Consider the following 11937-nt stretch of genomic DNA (forward strand, 5'->3'; position numbering starts at 1 on the left):
TCCAAATTTCTCAAAGGAGTTCCTCGAATCATTCGTACAACGATAAACTATCCAATGTCTAATCATGCATTAGCATATTGGCAATGCCACATGAATTAGGTTCTTGTGGCGCATGAAGGCCACCCCCCATGTGCCTTTCCACTTTTAATTACAAAAAAATCTATTGAGTAGTGGAGTCATATTCAAGGGCAACCGTCCATCCATTTCTGTGATCAGAAATCGAGGTGAGGGTCGTGACAAAAGTGCTGACCGCTGGCCAGTGGGCCCGGCGTCCGGTTTCCACTTCACCCAGGCGCTTAAACTAAAGCCCACGGGCTCACCGGAGCACGCCGCCCATGGCCTGCTCCACCGCCCAGATTCAGGCCGGTCCAATCCCTCCCGCGCTGCCAACCCCATCCGCGCCGTCTGCTCTACGCTCCTCAACACGTGTCGCCATCTCGCGCTCTACGCAGGTTAAATTTTTATCCCCCTCCGGCTCCAGCGCACGCGCGCCACTTTTGGAAGCCACTGGCCTTATTAATAGCAGAGATTAGCTGTTTCAGCTCGTAATTGAACTGCTCAGAAACCACCCTGTAACATCCAACGTCGCCTGGAGAGGAGAAGAAGATATCACTTGCAAGCCTCGATTCCACAGGCTAGGGGAGGAGATCGGAGATGGCTGCGGGTTGCGGCAGAAGGTTCGACGCTGGCGATGCTCCGGCGAGACGGTGTAACCTGGAGAGATTCCTCGAGGCCACCACGCCTGTGGTTACGCCGAGCTCCTCCTCCAAGGTAATGGCCATACACCTCTTCAATTTATAGTTTGGCTTTTCTTGATTCAACAAAGAAATTAGATTCAGAATTTACAGGGAACATTCTTTGTCCAGAAGCTTGCGATTAGTCACATTACAGTTTACAGGGAATTTTAACTCAAGTTTCAGTTGTCCAGAACCTTTTTATGTTAAGATTATTTTTCTAGCGGTGATTATGTTGATTTGTTCGTTCAATTTCTGATAAACAGTGCCTGAACAAAACTGCCTTCCAAGTTCAGAGTTTGGTTGCAGCTAGAATGGCCCTCTCAATACAGAGAAGATGCGGTTCAGTCTGTATTTTTTTTTTCTAACCCGCCAACAGCTTTGCTGTCCGGCACATATTGATAGAGAAGATGTTCAGTCTGTATTGTAGCCATTCAGATGTTCGTCACCTGCTTCTGTTCTATACATCACATTCAGAAATCAGAATGGTCCGTAGGCGCAACTCTGAAGTTTGGTGGTCTTTACAGGAGGGCGTGAAAGGTTGGAGTCAATCAGAAGCAGATGATTCATTGCCGTTCTTCACTCTGGGAGACCTCTGGGACGCATTCAGGGAGTGCAGCGCATACGGCACTGCTGTACCTCTTGTTCTAAATGGTTGCAGCGATGGCGTTGTTCAGTACTACGTCCCTTACTTATCTGCAGTCCAGCTTTACGGCGGATACAGGAGGCAAACCGGCCCTTCCAGGTAATACACGATTATCCTTATGAAGTCACCATGCTCCTTCATGATGAACATCGCATTACCTGATGCATAGTACAAGTGTTCTGAAGAACAAATGCTACCAATTGCTTCTTCAGAACGCTTGTTAGCTGCAAGCTGAAGCAATGGTAGCATTGTTCTTACATTAAGTTCAGCGAATGTAGATTAAGTTTACTGAAAACTCGCCCATGACCAACACGTCAAGTGCTGTATAAGTACATTTGACATCACGTTGCTTCAGAGCACATGTTGTTCCTCCAAAAAGGGAACAAGAAGTGCAGTAGTTTATCCGCTTAAGTGACCAATGTTTCAAGTAAAGGGAACACAAAGACAAGGCAGTCTTGATTCTTGAACTTGAAGGCCTACTGAGTAAAGTAGTGATTTCTGAACATTGACCTGAATTTTGTGAGCAAATAGCATTAGCTAATTTATCAAAACTTTGTTGTGGTTCCTCATTTTAGCAGTAAAGATGAACTGTCTTCAGAAACAATTTGGGATGCTCAAATGTAGACGTTTTGTTTTCTGAATGCGTCAGCACACTCAGGAAACTTCTTTGGGACATCTCGATACTCTTTTCGGTAGTACAACCTACGGTACCTAGAATACTGATAGGTGCAAGCGTATGCGTATGCAAAGAACAGCCAGGAAACAAGGATGATGTGCCTTTTGTGGTCGCGGATTCATGGCAGCCAACTAACCCAACTGATGTTGCTGAAATTGATGTCCAACGCAGGACGGGTGCAGAGGAGAGCGACAGCGACCTGGAGCATGAGACAAGCTCCAGCACGAACGCGTCCTCAGCCCAGGAAACCAGCGAGAGCTCCAGCGGCAGCGAAGCTTCGAGCGACGACGGCGAATCCGGAAGCTGCCACGAGCAGCTCCTCTTCGAGTTCTTCGAGTCTGAGTCACCCTACCAACGCGAACCGCTGGCCGACAAGGCATGTCTGACACAGACACTCATCAGCCATCATACATCAAGTTCAGTCTTGCTTGTCTGAAACTCTGAATAATGTCTGACACCGCACACTTGTTCATGGCCGGTGCAGATTTGCAGCCTCGCGAAGCGGTTTCCAGAGCTGCAGACCCTCAGGAGCTGCGACCTGTCGCCTGCGAGCTGGATCTCCGTCGCATGGTATGGGAGTAGTAGAACACTCTACACCCTGAGCTGGAGGATCTCCGTCGCACGGTTGCTCAGAAATCGTTTTGCTGACAGAAGCTTATCGTGCTGCTCATGATTTCAGGTACCCGATATACCGGATCCCGACGGGGCCAACGCTGCGCGACCTGGACGCGTGCTTCCTCACCTACCACTCCCTCTCCACGCAGTTCGCAGGTGCGCCCGCGACCCTTTCGATCAGAAATCATCACTGACATCGCACCACCGATCGATCTGCATTGAGTGCAGACCCTGATGGCTGATGATGAAACCTTCCAGCTTTGCATGCAATTCATGATCGATTCAGCATTCAGGAATAATCATCTGGTTGCCCTTGTTTTGGCCATCGTTTTCAGGCGATAGCAGCCACGGCCTCAAACCGACGACGGCGACCGCCACCGCGTGCGCGAGGACGCCCGTGACGGCGAAGTGGCTCCCGACGTTCGCGATGGCGTCGTACAAGCTGAAGGGCGCGGCGTGGACGCCGGGCTGGCGCGACCGGCAGCTCGCGGCGTCCCTCGCGCAGGCCGCCGATGCATGGCTCAGGCTCCTGCGCGCCGACCACCCGGACCACCGGTTCTTCGCCGCCCGGCGCGTGCCCAGCAGGAGATGGTGATTGGTTCAGTGAAAGCTCAGCTGTTCAGTCACATGCACGATTTGTTAGTACACTGCAACCAAGAACACATAAATGTAATATGTGCTTCTTCTTCTTCTTTTATCTTACTAATTCTGAAGGTAGCGTTCAGTGAGACAAACCGAGATCTCAAAGTGTTCATCCAGTCGTTTTTTCAATGTTTTTTCGTTCCAGTGAAATTTTCAGGACAAAATGTAGCAGAAAAAGTATAGAATGTCATGTCAGTTGGTACGGTGTTTACATGAAAAACGTGAGTACGTGACTAGTCCTTGTTGAAAGAAAGTGAGGAAACGCAGCGACGACTTTGTGTGTACTGGTGCTGAGGTGAGCAGAGTGACGAGTAGGCGCGGGGAGTCGTCTCGTGTGTGCACGTGCGGCCCGTGCCCGTGAGCGTGCGTTTAGTTGCATGACAGTTACGGACGCAGTAGCTGCCGCGCGGTGTCACGAGTGTAGGTGCTGGCTCTCCCTGTCCGTTGAGCAATGGCGTCACCGGTGACGACGCTCTACACCTGCAAATTGGCCTTTCAACCTCTCGGGCAGCCAGACTTTGGCCAGGGTGACGCATCGATCATGAGTTCTGTGCTTCTGCTAGAACTTTGGGGCGTCCGGAAGAATTGAACCTTTGTTCCGGAACTTCCTTTTCGTTCATTCAAACCTTTGTCTTGCAATAGTAACATACAGGAATACATTGCTGAAGAGAGCTTTAGTTTGATAATAATCCTGCTGGTCTTCTCTTCAGAAAACAAAACCAGATTCTCGTACAATTAAGTTCCATTTCTTTTCCATCTTAAAAACATAACCTAATTAGCCAGGCACTCGTGGTAAGAAAAAAATAAGCACAAGCGAACAGAGAGAAATTTTGATGTTGAAGAGAAATCCATTTCTCTTGAGCATTTTCACCAACAATAAAGATTTTTCTTTTCTTTTTCCCTCCTCCGGTACGATCTATGAAGAGGTAGGCCGAAGGACATCCAACTTGCTATTAAAAGTAGGAGTAGTGAAACCATAACTTGAGATCGGTACTTGACAAGCCATCTAAATCATATTTCATACATGGTACCTCTTCGATCTCTTAAGGATCGTTTAAAAAAGGCTCTTCTGTCATGTATATGTCATAGTTTTTATTATATAGTTTTTTTATTATGTTTTCTTCTTTTGCAAAACCATCCATGAAGAATTAGGCAAACGTACACATTACAACTTGTTATTAAAAGACAAGAGTAGTAAAATCATAATTTGAGATCGGTACTTGACGCGCCACCTAAATTATTCCTCTTCAATCTCTAAGGATCGTTTAAAGAAATATCTCTTTTCCATGCATATGTCCTAGTTTTTATTATATAGTTTATTTTATTATGCTTTCTTCTTTTGCGAAACCATCCACGAAGTGTTAGGCGGACGTACATACAACTTGCTAGCTATTGAAGATCATAACTTGAGATCGGTACTTGACGCGCCACCTAAATTATATTTCATGGTACCTGTCAATGTTTTATACCCGGCAACCTACCGAGGGGTATCCTGAAATAGTAGATTAATTGATGGGGGATCGTCGGATCTGGAACTCAAAGATAAAAGTGAGGACACAAGACACAAATTTATACAAGTTCGGGCTGCCAGAGTAGCGTAATACCCTGCATCCTATTTGGGTGGTGTATATTACGCCCTGCGCTTGGATGTTGATTGGTATTGAGGATTTAGTCCTCTATTGTGGTTCTATGAGGTCTTCGCCTATCGATATAGGGACCCCTGCCCTCCTTTATATACTTTAGGGGACGGGATTACTAATCGGTTACAAGGAGGAGTCCTAGTAGGATTACATGGTATGAGTCCTGGTAGAATTACAGTGAAATCCTAGTAAGAGTCTATCTTCTTCCTTCCTTACGGGTACTGGGGATCTATCCTTGACAAGCCCCCGAGCGCTTCATAGTCGAATGTAGCAGTCTTTGAGTACTTTTCAGATCCTCGCCGAGTAGTTTTTGTGCTTCTTGAGTACTCTGTCTGGCTGAATCTTCAAAGTCCATGGTGTGCTCAAGCTCTTGGTCATCTTGATTTTGTAATCTTCATCTTTGGAATGTGATGGAGGGTGGCGGAAGTCACACTCCATATGGAGTAGTCCCCGAGTCTTAGGTTAAATCGAAGAATCAGGCTGAGGGTTAATAAAATCTTAAATCTTATTTCTTCGTCTTGAAAAAATTAACCGTTGGGTATAGCTTATCAGGTCCCAAGCCTTGGAATAATTAAATAATCAATTCGAGGATCTTTAGTTTTCACGCAAGTCGTCTTTCGAGTAGTCATTTGGCATCCAGCCCCCGAGCTGATACGCCAGGTGAGCCGTAGAAGCCACGTTGAGTAGTTATTTAGCGCTTAGCCCCCGAGCTTGGAAGCTAGCTGATTCATTGGAGATGTTCCAAGTAGTATTGGGCGCTTAGCCCTCAAGCCTGGGAGCTAGCGGAGCCATTGAACGTATGTTGAGTGTCCTGGAGAGTCGTCGTTAAAGTTTGACTAAAAAAAAGATGCATACATTATGTAGCATATTGTAGAATATTGAAATTACTGAAATTTATTCAGTGATGAATGTAATGTAAATGTTGTATGTCATACTCTTGTTTCGGTCATATTTCTCCCGAGTAGTTAGCTTGTTACGTTTAGGCTCTCAGTCCCCTTTTAGCTATTGTTATTGCGTGTGAGATCTTTGTCTCATGTATGTGTACTGGTACTGCTGCTACGCGTCTGAGATCATTATCTCGTGTACACATCCGTTTAGTCATGATAGAAGATCCGAGGCTTTCACGGATTGAGGTGTGTTCTGCTCGAGGAGATTAGCGACCACTAAGAGGAGACATTGAAAATAAGTACTCAACATTGCAACAATAAAAAGAGAGCGCGATTGCGCTTAAAGTAGTCGTTGAGACTTTTTCTACCTTTTGGAGAAAAGAGCACGTGTTGCCGCGCATAGGATTTGTGCCTCACTAGAGTGTAGCCGCTGTGAGCCTGCGGCACTCAGTGCACCAAATTTCGTGGCAGAGCCTCCTAACTTGGTGTACCAAGCCTGTGGTGGAGCTTCCAGAACTCAGTGCAGAAAACCCGTAGCTATAGCCTCCATAATTCGGTGTACCAAGCCCATAGCTGTCGGTTAACATGCCCCAGGAATAATTAATAAAGTGTAGCTCTAGAGGGTAATTTCTGTCGAGAGGCATACACATAAAAGTACTCGGCGCGTTGCCCTGCATGCGGAAAACAAGCTAGAAAAATTATCTAAAATAATTAAAAAATGACTTAGCTTGATTCGTGGACAATTGTCAACGAAGTCGTGACGGTCGTCGTGAATCCGCGATGGTCGTTGATGAAGCTGACTAGTCGAAGTCCATTCCGACTAGTTGTCGACAGTATGAGGCCCGCCCTCCACTAGTTTTCTAGTCGAGATGAGTAGTTGAAGTAGACCGTCCTCGAGTAGTTTTCTAGTCGAGACGAGTAGTCAAAATAGTTGTCGGCGACTTGATGCAGCCGGACGTCGGGTAGCAATGCTCGTGTATATCTTCTATGTACGTTAGGCTATGATTTGATTTTGAGGTCTTGTGGTAGCCTTCCATGTGCGTGTAGCACAAATCCCTCCAAATTGCTTTTCACAGAGAGTAGTCGGAGCTGATTATTTGCCTCAATCCCCACGCGATCGTAACATATTTTTGTCATCTTGGGAATTATAGCGTGGATCCCTTGGTTTGCCTGATCTCCCAACTCGAATCAGATTTGCCTCTGCTTTGACCAACGAGCTGCATGCAGCAGCCTGCGGCGGAAACCGACTCAGTCTTCGACTGGAACGCGGAGCGCATCAATTCTGTCTCGGTGTAGATTTGTATGCTCGTAACTCTGACTCGGCGACTTGCTTCTTGTCGAGTAGATTGATCTTGATGATGAGGTCCCTCAAGCTCACCCGATGATCTCGACGATCACCCCTACCTAGCGCGCCAGATGTCGGTGTTTTATACCCGGCAGTCTACCGAGGGGTATCTCGAGTTAGTAAATTGGTTGGTGGAGGATCGTCGGACCTGAAGGTAAAAGCAAGGATACAAGACACATATTTATACAGGTTCGAGCCACTAGAGTATCGTAATACTATATGTCCTGTTTGGGGTGTTGTATATTGTGACCTACGCTTAGGTGTTGTTTGGTATTGAGGATTTGGTCCTCTGTTATAGTTCTATGAGGTCTTCGCCTACCGATCTAGGGACCACTGCCCTCCTTTATATACTGTAGGGGGCGGGATTACTAGTCGGTTACAAGGAGGAGTCCTAGTAGGATTAAATTGTATGAGTCCCGGTAGAATTACTAGTAGGAGTCCGTCTTCTATCTTCCTTGTGGGTACTGGGATCTATCCCGAACAGTACCTCTCGAATCTCTACGGATCATTTTAAAAAGCTGTCATTTTTTTCCTTGCATATGTGCTAGTTTTTTTTATAATATAGCTTCTTCTTTTTTTGCAAAACCACTATGAAGAATTAAGCGGATGTACATCACAACTTGCCATTAAAGGTAGCGGTAGCAAAATCATTACTTCAGATTGCCACCTCATGCGCCACCCAAATCATACTCCTATTTCATGGTACCTCTTGGAATCTCCAAGGATCGTTTAAAAAAGCTCCTCCTTTCCTGTATATTCTCTAGTTTTTTATTATATATTTGTCAAAAAAGACAAGCAATTGATGAGCAGTAGAAGCTGAGTAGTGGAGTATGATCCCCCATTTGAAGCGTCCTAGGAGGACCTCCCCTAGATGGCAACCGGGCCATGCGGCAAACGATGAAGCTCGCTCCAGATGCAGTCCAAATACCACCTCCTCCCCGACAAGGGCTACGTGCAGAGTGCTCCAGCGAGTCCACCGCTTTCTTGGAGTTGGATCGCGGGGCCGACCCCCTGTCGGGGCCTCCTGCCTGAATGCCCATCACCAAATTAACACCGCACTGGCCTCTCGCCGCGCGCGCCAACAAGTCAACAACGGCCACAGGTGAGGTGCCGTGGCTCCCCTCCGGGCATGCGTCGGCCATGCACGCGGACCCAGCTGCCTGGCGCTGGCTCTCCCTGAACTCGATCGGCAGGGGAACACATGCGGCTCTCCCTGAGCATGCGTCAAGCTCAAGCAGGACGCCGACGTTGATTACGCGCCATTTCTAGCGTTTTACGTATGAATCATGCATGTCTGGGTCGATCAAAGGTCGACTCGTGATTATTGGTGCTATAATTACTACTAGCTCGGAGGTCTCGTTCTAATCACAGTGTGCCCATCGTGTATTCGTGTCCCATGCTCTTACACATGCTTATGCGCGTTGCCAAAATACTTTTTACGAACTAACCTTACTCATCGTGATAGATGCTTCTTTGTTATTTCAGGGAAATGGTGCATCCTGACGCCCTTTCAAACGACCTAAAGGACAACTAAAAAAGATAATCGATCAACAATATTCGCCAACTACATGCGTTTAGGCCCTAATATATAACAAATGACCGGAGTCTTGACTGCTTCCCACGGAACACATTCGTTCCAATCACATTAGTGTGTGTCCACCGTGTTACACGCATGCATACGCGCGTGGCACGATAGTTTTTACAAACAAGCCTTTCTCGTGAATTGTGATGTGCATTTCTTATATCAGGGAATGGAAATGGTGTATTGTGATGATGACACACTTTCATGCGGCCTGATTAAGGACAAAAGCTAATCAGCTAGCTTATACTCTCCAACTTTAAGTATTTGCGCCCTAGCTACTAAATGGCCAGACTCTTAACTACTTTTTTTCACTGTACGTATACGCAGATTATATAGTAATAATATATGACGCGCACGGTCCGCGTGACCGAACATGGTTCACCTTCATCCAGAAGGACGAATCCTTATAGGGCAAATCTGCATGGATTGTTGGTGACAAGGCGATTAATGGAGTAAGCGCAAGGCAAGACGAGATGGGCTAAGCCTTCACGCATGCGCGCCTGGACACATCAGCAGCAAGTCAATGGCCGTATCAGCCTCCCCTGGATAACCACCCGGCCACCCAACACACACGTCGGCTCCATCCGCGTTGTCATGTCCCCATCTGCTAGCTAGAGGTCCCCAAGACCCCAACCACTCTAGCTAGATTAGTCGAAATTAAATTCACTTAAACAACGAGGCTAATTTGTCACTATTACGAGCAAATAACACATGCTTCTTGCTAAGCATGCGTAATCATTGTCCTTTCAACCTCCGCTAACTAGTGTGTGCTCAACTGCTTCAACCTCCGCTAACTAGTGTGTGCTGAACTGCTGATGAGTCTGGTTCCTATCTACATCTCAAGTGCCAAGTTTATCAAAATTTATTTGAACAGCGAGGATAATTTTACTATTACTAATTGAAGGCTTCTTTTGAAGCCTCCAGGTGAAGCCACCTAGGATTTCTAGGTGGACACTCTGAAATCCTAGAAATTTCTTATAAAAAAGCAAAACATCTAGCCATCAATCAGTAGAATCAAATCATCATAGCCATTAGATCTATTATATTTTCTAAAAATTTACCCACCAATGTCATTACAAAAGTAGCCTAAAGTAACCCCTAAATCTATATCTAAATTACCCATCTCTGCTATTATATAAAATTAACTAAAGTAACCCCCTAATCTTCATCAAAATTACCCACTCATGCCATTATAAATAATATTTAAAATAATTCCTAAATTAGTAACTAAATTGCCCACCAATAATACTTAAAAAAACTTGAAGTAACCCCTTAAAATTGCATCTATACCCACATGTGCCATTATTAAAAATAAAATGAGATAACCCTACATTTGAATCCAATCATCTTAATTAAAAATATACAGCAATATATGAGTCTAAATTGTCTATTTCCTACACTATTGATATATGATATAATAACTAAGGTATATACACATGATGTGTGTCACCATTTATAAAGATATAGAGCGTACTTACTATGCAAAGTGAAAAGTTAAAGATTATAAATGTGGATGAAAATATTATAGGGTAATACTAACTAAAATATATCACAAATGGATATGAAGATAATAATTATATATCTATATAAATACTGTGTTCGAATATTTAACAAATGAAATATAGCTCATGGTAATACTTTCGTAGCAATGTGATCTTATTTTTTTCATTGGAGACTACACATTAGTTCCCACGAGACACGCTAGAAAAAAAAAGACAGACCATAAAAATTCTCAAAAAAATCAAAAACATATAACATCAATCCTGTAAACTCTAATAATCATAGTCATTGATCTATTATATTTTCTAAAAAGTTGCTTACCACTATCATTACAAAAATATTCAAAAATAAACTCTAATCCTATATTTAAATTACTAAGGTTAGCAAATATAAAAAATAATCTAAAGTAACCTAATAAGCTTCATCCAGTTTACTCATACATATCATTATAAAGCATAATTTAAAATGTCATTCTAAACTTGTATCTAAGTTACCCACGTACGCCGTTATTAAAAATAACATAATAAAGTAAACACCTAAATCTTAATCTAATTATCTTCATGTGCATCATATAGAAATGTCCAAAAGTAAACTAATACATGATTCTAAATTACCTATTTATGTCATTATTAATATAGAGATACTAAGTTAAGTTAAAGTACATACATATGATGAGTGTCACCATTTAGACCATTTATACATGTATGTGAGGAATTGATGAAAAATATAGATTTTTATGCTAAACACAATGTATGGAGGTGCGATACAAAATGAAAAAAGTGTGAATGTGGATCAAAAAGTTTACAGAGTAATTATTAATTGAAAATCAATCATAACCGGATAAAGATAAGTACATAAGTATTATGTTGAAGTATTGAAAAAAATGAGAGAGTAATAGGTAAATAATTTTAATTATTAGCTAGGAGTTTAATTTATAAATAATTGTCAGATTTAATAACTTTTAAAAATATTAGCCCGTACAGGAACACGGGTTTTGTCAAAATCAAGTGCAAGTACGAACCACATGCTTCTTCACTACCATACGATTTATGCCCGTTGCATTTCCATTAATTAGTAGACTGATGGGTTTAGTCCCCATCTCTTAGAGGTCTGAAGTAGTACAGACAAGTTTGTCAAATTTCACTTAAAAATAAAGATGATTTGTCAGAATTAATCAAGTGGAACCAAGCTTGCACATGCTTCTTTCTGGCACATGCTTATTTTTTTTCCTTTGCACATCTCCAATAATATCAGTACGCTGGTGGAGTTTAGTCCCTATTTTAGGGATCTTGAGTGCGCACAAGTTTGTCAAAATTCACTTAAACAACAAAGGATAATTTGTCAAAATCAAGTGGAACCAAAGTTAGCACATGCTTCTTCCCAAGCATATGCTTCTTGGCCTTTGACCCTCCGACCTCCAATCCATTGACTTGCTCAGTTCGGCTACACACGGGAATTTTAAACAAAACACCATCGTCACCTCCATGGCATTGAAATAGTGTGCCGATAAGATTAGTGAATTGGACGAGTGTGTGCAGCTGATAGAGCAGCCCCATCCACAGGCTGCTTAGCTGTGCTAATGTTATGCCATCTACTAATAAAGTGGGTGTTTGCAATTAACCTCTCCCCACTATTTCTGGCACGAAAGTATGCTTTAAAATCCCACGTTT

General features: G+C 43.7%; 1 protein-coding gene across 2 annotated transcripts; it reads left to right on the forward strand.

Moving 5' to 3' along the window:
- The first annotated feature begins 280 nt into the window (after positions 1–280).
- LOC101755156 lies at positions 281–3405 on the forward strand. Of its 2 annotated transcripts, none has more exons than XM_004968087.2 (7): positions 281–452; positions 543–771; positions 1262–1479; positions 2228–2432; positions 2541–2626; positions 2736–2827; positions 3007–3405. In XM_004968087.2, exons 2-7 carry the CDS (start codon positions 655–657, stop codon positions 3264–3266), a joined length of 978 nt encoding a protein of 325 aa, XP_004968144.1. In that variant the 5' UTR covers positions 281–452; positions 543–654; the 3' UTR covers positions 3267–3405. The 2 variants fall into 2 exon arrangements, with proteins under 2 accessions (XP_004968144.1, XP_022682299.1); XM_022826564.1 differs by having other exon boundaries at positions 563–771.
- Positions 3406–11937: the final 8532 nt, after the last annotated feature.

Source organism: Setaria italica, chromosome V (genome assembly GCF_000263155.2).
Source record: "Setaria italica strain Yugu1 chromosome V, Setaria_italica_v2.0, whole genome shotgun sequence".
Taxonomy (NCBI): Eukaryota; Viridiplantae; Streptophyta; class Magnoliopsida; order Poales; family Poaceae; genus Setaria; species Setaria italica.